Below are 5,000 nucleotides of genomic sequence, written 5' to 3' on the forward strand. Positions count from 1 at the left end.
AGACCCTAGAAGGACAAACAAAGACCAAGTTACAAACCATCAAAACATCCCTAAAACATCCTTGTTCGAGGACTAGAGTCGCAAATGATTGATGATTGAATCAGCCAAATGCATTTGTTTATCGCACCTGTGACATTAGGCATAGATCATTACGCTCAATATACACAATTCAGTTGCTAATAATGAACAGAAAGAGAAGTTGTAGGATGATTTAAGAATTAAGAGAGGATTGATCATTAAAGTGACGCCATCACCTCCAGTGACAGTAGACTCCGGGTTGCAAATTGATATGCACAACCAAAAAATAAAGAAATATGAAAAAGAACAGGATGAAGAAATGCACAAAACTAATCAAAGGAATCATCGAGACTTTATCTGGTTTATGGACACATTGCATCGTGAAGAAATAATGAATGCAACATAGTTTTCCCGTAGACTCTTATCGATCTTTCCCAAGGCTTCGTATGTTATATGTAGGCTGCATGAACTGAGGAAAGTGATCACTGATTTTTTGTTTTGTGTAGATATTCTAGGTTGGGTGTGTACTTTGGGACGGTACATGGTACTAGAAAGAACTTTCCATTCGGAGTTCCTTTTTATGCTATCCTCTTTCTCTCTCTCTCTCTCTCTCTCTCTCTCTCTCTCTCTCTCTCTCTCTCTCTCTCTCTCTCTCTCTCTCTCTCTCTCTCTCTCTCTCTCTCTCTCTCTCTCTCTCTCTCTCTCTCTCTCTCTCTCTCCTCTCCTCTCTCCTCTCTCTCTCTCTCTCTCTCTCTCTCTCTCTCTCCTCTCTCTCCTCTCTCTCCTCTCTCTCTCTCTCTCTCTCTCTCTCTCTCTCTCTCTCTCTCTCTCTCTCTCTCTCTCTCTCTCTCTCTCTCTCTCTCTTCTCTCTTCTCTCTCTCTCTCTCTCTCTCTCTCTCTCTCTCTCTCTCTCTCTCTCTCTCTCTCTCTCTCTCTCTCTCTCTCTTTCTCTCTGTTACAGTATCCATAGTCTGTGAGTCGCAAGCCTAATTATTTCATCTTACAAAAGCTTGGGTGGATATTCGACTCTTCAAGCAATGTAGCTGGAATAAGTGTCCCTTCAGCTGCCATAAAGATCTAACTATCAAATCTCACCGCATTTCATTCGTCAGCCATCGGTATAAAGTGTTATCCAAAGGGAGGGAGGGAGGGAGGTCAAAAGTCACTTGATCTCAACAGCACTACATAAGAATCACTTTGCCAGGTTGTTTCTTGAGCTGACTCCGTTGCCCTCACCAGCAGGCAGGGACGTGAAGGTTAGGCCGCCACGCAGAGAACGTGTCTTTTGTTTCCATCTTGCACTAGCGATGGGGTCTCGCCTGCATCCCTCAGGACACTTGGCATGTGCAAATAATATGTGTACATAAGCTTTGTGTATAATGATGAATTATTATGCATTTTATCTATGGATATTTATGTGTGTGGGTGAGTGTGTTTGTGTGTGAGTGTGTTTGTCTGTGTGTTGTGTTTATTTTGTGTGTGTCTTTTGTGTGTGTGTGTGTGTGTGTGTGTGTGTATGTGTGTGTGTATGTGTGTGTGATTGTGTGTGTGTGTGTGTGTGTGTGTGTGTGTGTGTGTGTGTGTGTGTGTGTGTGTGTGTGTGTGTGTGTGTGTGTGCATTGCAAGACGTAAGCGAGTTATTACGAACTGTATTTTTTCATATTAGCTTATCAGTGTGTATATCTGTGTCCCGTGTTACAGGGAAAGACATTTCAAGAACTCACATATGTACAGACGAACAAATATATGTTTACATCTTGCCATATACTCCATTTATACATCTTTAGTAGTTAGTAGGTCATGTTAACGATACATTCTCTGTTTCTAGACCCTGTTAATGAAACATGACTTAATAATTTGGCAGAAAAGACCATGAAAAAGTTACTGAAATGAAGGGTCTTCACCCGGTCTACGGGTGACCCTTGGACATAAAAATAGTTCCCCTCTCTTATCAGATCAATTCATTTCATTCCTATAGGATCTACTCGTCTCATTCCGATCAGAGGAGGTATCCATCCCCCTTCTGTAGGAGCTATTCATCCGCAGAATCTATACAAGCTATTCCTATAGGATCTGTTTACCACATTTCTACAGGATCTTTACATCTCATTCTAATAAGATCTACCCAGCCCAGTCCCATGGGATATATGCATCCAATTCCTGCAGGACCTACACTTCCATTCCTATAGTATTCATTCATCCCACATCCTTTAGGATCTACTCAGTCCATTCACCACATCCTTTAGGATCTACTCAGTCCATTCACCACATCCTTTAGGATCTACTCAGTCCATTCACCACATCCCTCTCCAAAAGGATCTACATACCCCATTCCCACAGGATCTACACGTCCAAATCCTATGGGATATTATCGTCTGACTCTTACAAGATCTCCACATCCCAATCCTCAGGAATCTATTCACCTCATTCATAAAAGCCCTACACATGCCATTCCCACAGGGTCCACCCATCCCACACCTACAGGATCCACATAGCCATTCCAATAGACCCGTGTCCCCCTCACCTTCACCCCACACTCGGGCGGCCACGGCCTGTCCATCGGAGTCGCACCCGGAGCGCGAGCGCGTCCGCCCGGAGGCAGTCCGCTCGCCGTTCGCGTGTCGCTTCCCACTGACTCTCGTGCCCTCCGTCCCCAGGCAAGCGAGGGAGGCGGTGGACGATGCCCCTCAAGACACGCCCCGACCGAGCACCAAGACGGGGGCGGCGACCCCTCAGCTGCCCCCGCCTCGCCCCCCGCCCCGCCCCCCACCACGCACCGCTCCCCCCGCAGCCCCCCCTCGCCTCTCCTCACACACCTCCCCGCACTCACGACAAGTAAGATTTTTTCGCACTCTTCGCGCACCTCCCGAGGCGTTTAGAGAAGCATGGCAGAGTTAATGGAGTTAATGCTTGGTGTCAGGCACGCGCCACAGAGCCCCTTCGCCTTCTCGACGCTCTATGTCACTGAACTCTTCCTGCTTTGAGTGAAAAGTAGTCAAGCGGTCTCCTGCATCAATGGGAAGCGCATGGCGTTCTTCATCTTCTGTCTGTCTTATTCACTCGGTGCTTAAACAGTTAATTCATAGATAAACAAATACAAAATAGATATATTAACTAGACATGACTAGATATATGAGTAACAAAACCTAAAAAAAAACTGAATGTGGCTTGATATCTTTTTGTTCCTGAACTCCCGAGATTCACTCAATGTTTCGCTCCCTTCACCCTAAGCACAGCCCCCCTCCCCCCCTCACTGCAACCGGATTGGAAAACACAACACATCGGCACTCTAACACAGTGAAATATCATGAGGACGATACAGAGCAGAGGCTAACATACATACGCTCTGCTCCCCCCATTGTACACGACTAGATTCTAACCGGGCAGTACCTCTCCACCTCCAGACGGACCGGTTAGAGAACAGCGCCTCCCCGGTCTTCAACCGCGCCCCTGCCGACGCCCCTCCAGCACGCCCTCCGACGGACAGGGAGCCTCGCTTTCCGCCCCTCCGGCAGGCGCAGCAGCAGCACGGGCAGGAGGGCCAAGGGAAGCACAACCGCAGCTCCAACAGCCCGACGCGACGCAGGTGAGCAGGGCGTCGGTGTCGCAGGAGGGGCGCCCGTGTCTTAATTAAGGGGGTGGGAGGCTCAGCGACGCTGACTAATGCACCGGGAAAAGTAGGCATTTCAATTACTTGGTGAGGAAAATTCAGTGTCATTATTATCATCATCATTATTTTTTTATCATTATTATTATCATCATTATTATTATCATCAATATTTTTATTATCATTATTATCATTATTATTATTATCATTATTATTATTGTTATCATTATCTTTATTATTATCAGTATTATTATTATTATCATTATAGTTATTATTATTATTATTATTATAATCATTATCATCATTATTGTTTTTGTTATTGTTATTATCATCATTTCTATTATCATTATCATTATTACTATTATCATTATTGTCCTTGTTATTATCATCATCATTAGCATCATTATTATCATCATCATTAGCATCATTATTATCATCAATATTATTATTATTATTATCATTACTATTATCATTATCAATGCTATTATTATTATTGATGTTGCATTAGTATTGGTATTATTGTTAAAGTTATTATCATTATCACTATCATTTGTGGTAGTAGTAGGAGCAGTATTGTTATTGTGGTGATTGTTATCAGTATTAAAATCATTACTATTGTTATCATTATTATCATTATGACTAATATTATTGTTACTATAATTATTATTAATATCATTGCCCGTATTACTGTTATTATTATCATTATTATCAACGTTATTATATCATTACCCTACCACTAATATTGTGTATATCAGGTATTTACAAATAATCAGGATTGTCAGCAAGGATCTAATGAGAAGCAAAACTGACGACCTGGAACTTTCCTCAGTAAACATAGTTAACCGTTTCACTGACCGCACTCTTAGCAATGCCTCCCCTTTGTGTCAGCTGTTTCGCTGTCGCAGCTTCACTGTCGTCCTGTTGATGTTTCTTCGGAGGCGGAGCGGTAAGCCTCCCGGAGGCGAAAGGACTCGCCGCCCTCCCTAAAGAGCCTTCCTTTCGCTCGCCCGCAGGTCCAGCGAGCGCGAGGGCGGGACCACAACCCTGCCCGCCATCAACCAGGCCCGCCCGCACCAAGAGGCGCCGCAGCCGCAGCCGCAGCCGCGCGGCCGGGGAAGGCACAACGGCCGCGGTCGACCCCGCCACCGCCAGCAGCAGCAGAATTACCACCACCAGGAGTACCAGGAGCGCCGCCACGACACCACCACGGACTCGGAGGTGAGCGAGCACCAGCCTCGGGGGCGCCGCCCGCCGTCCCTCACCCGAGGCGCCGGGCGACACGCGCCGCGGGATGACTCGAGGTCGCGCCAGGATGCAGCGGCGCCGCCCAGGGACTCCTCACAGGGGCGGCGAGGGGGGCGGCAGGGGCGAGACG

At 46.0% G+C, this 5,000-nt stretch overlaps 1 protein-coding gene across 3 annotated transcripts in view; it reads left to right on the forward strand.

Annotated features, from left to right (window-relative positions):
- Nucleotides 1-5,000, forward strand: part of LOC122258013 (uncharacterized) — a 14,109-nt gene that overhangs the window by 8,379 nt on the left and 730 nt on the right. For 2 of the 3 annotated variants that reach the window (XM_086545164.1, XM_043023686.2), the window contains 3 exons: nucleotides 2,676-2,853; nucleotides 3,423-3,604; nucleotides 4,615-5,000. The exon at nucleotides 4,615-5,000 is cut by the window's right edge and continues 730 nt beyond it. In XM_086545164.1, the coding sequence (XP_086401290.1) occupies nucleotides 2,676-2,853; nucleotides 3,423-3,604; nucleotides 4,615-5,000 (746 nt within the window). The remainder of the gene's footprint in view (nucleotides 1-2,675; nucleotides 2,854-3,422; nucleotides 3,605-4,614) is intronic. The other variant, XM_043023687.2, reaches the window with a different exon arrangement.

This window comes from Penaeus japonicus, unplaced genomic scaffold (assembly GCF_977035675.1).
Source record: "Penaeus japonicus unplaced genomic scaffold, GWHDUDI00000001_assembly GWHDUDI00000016, whole genome shotgun sequence".
Lineage (NCBI taxonomy): Eukaryota > Metazoa > Arthropoda > Malacostraca > Decapoda > Penaeidae > Penaeus > Penaeus japonicus.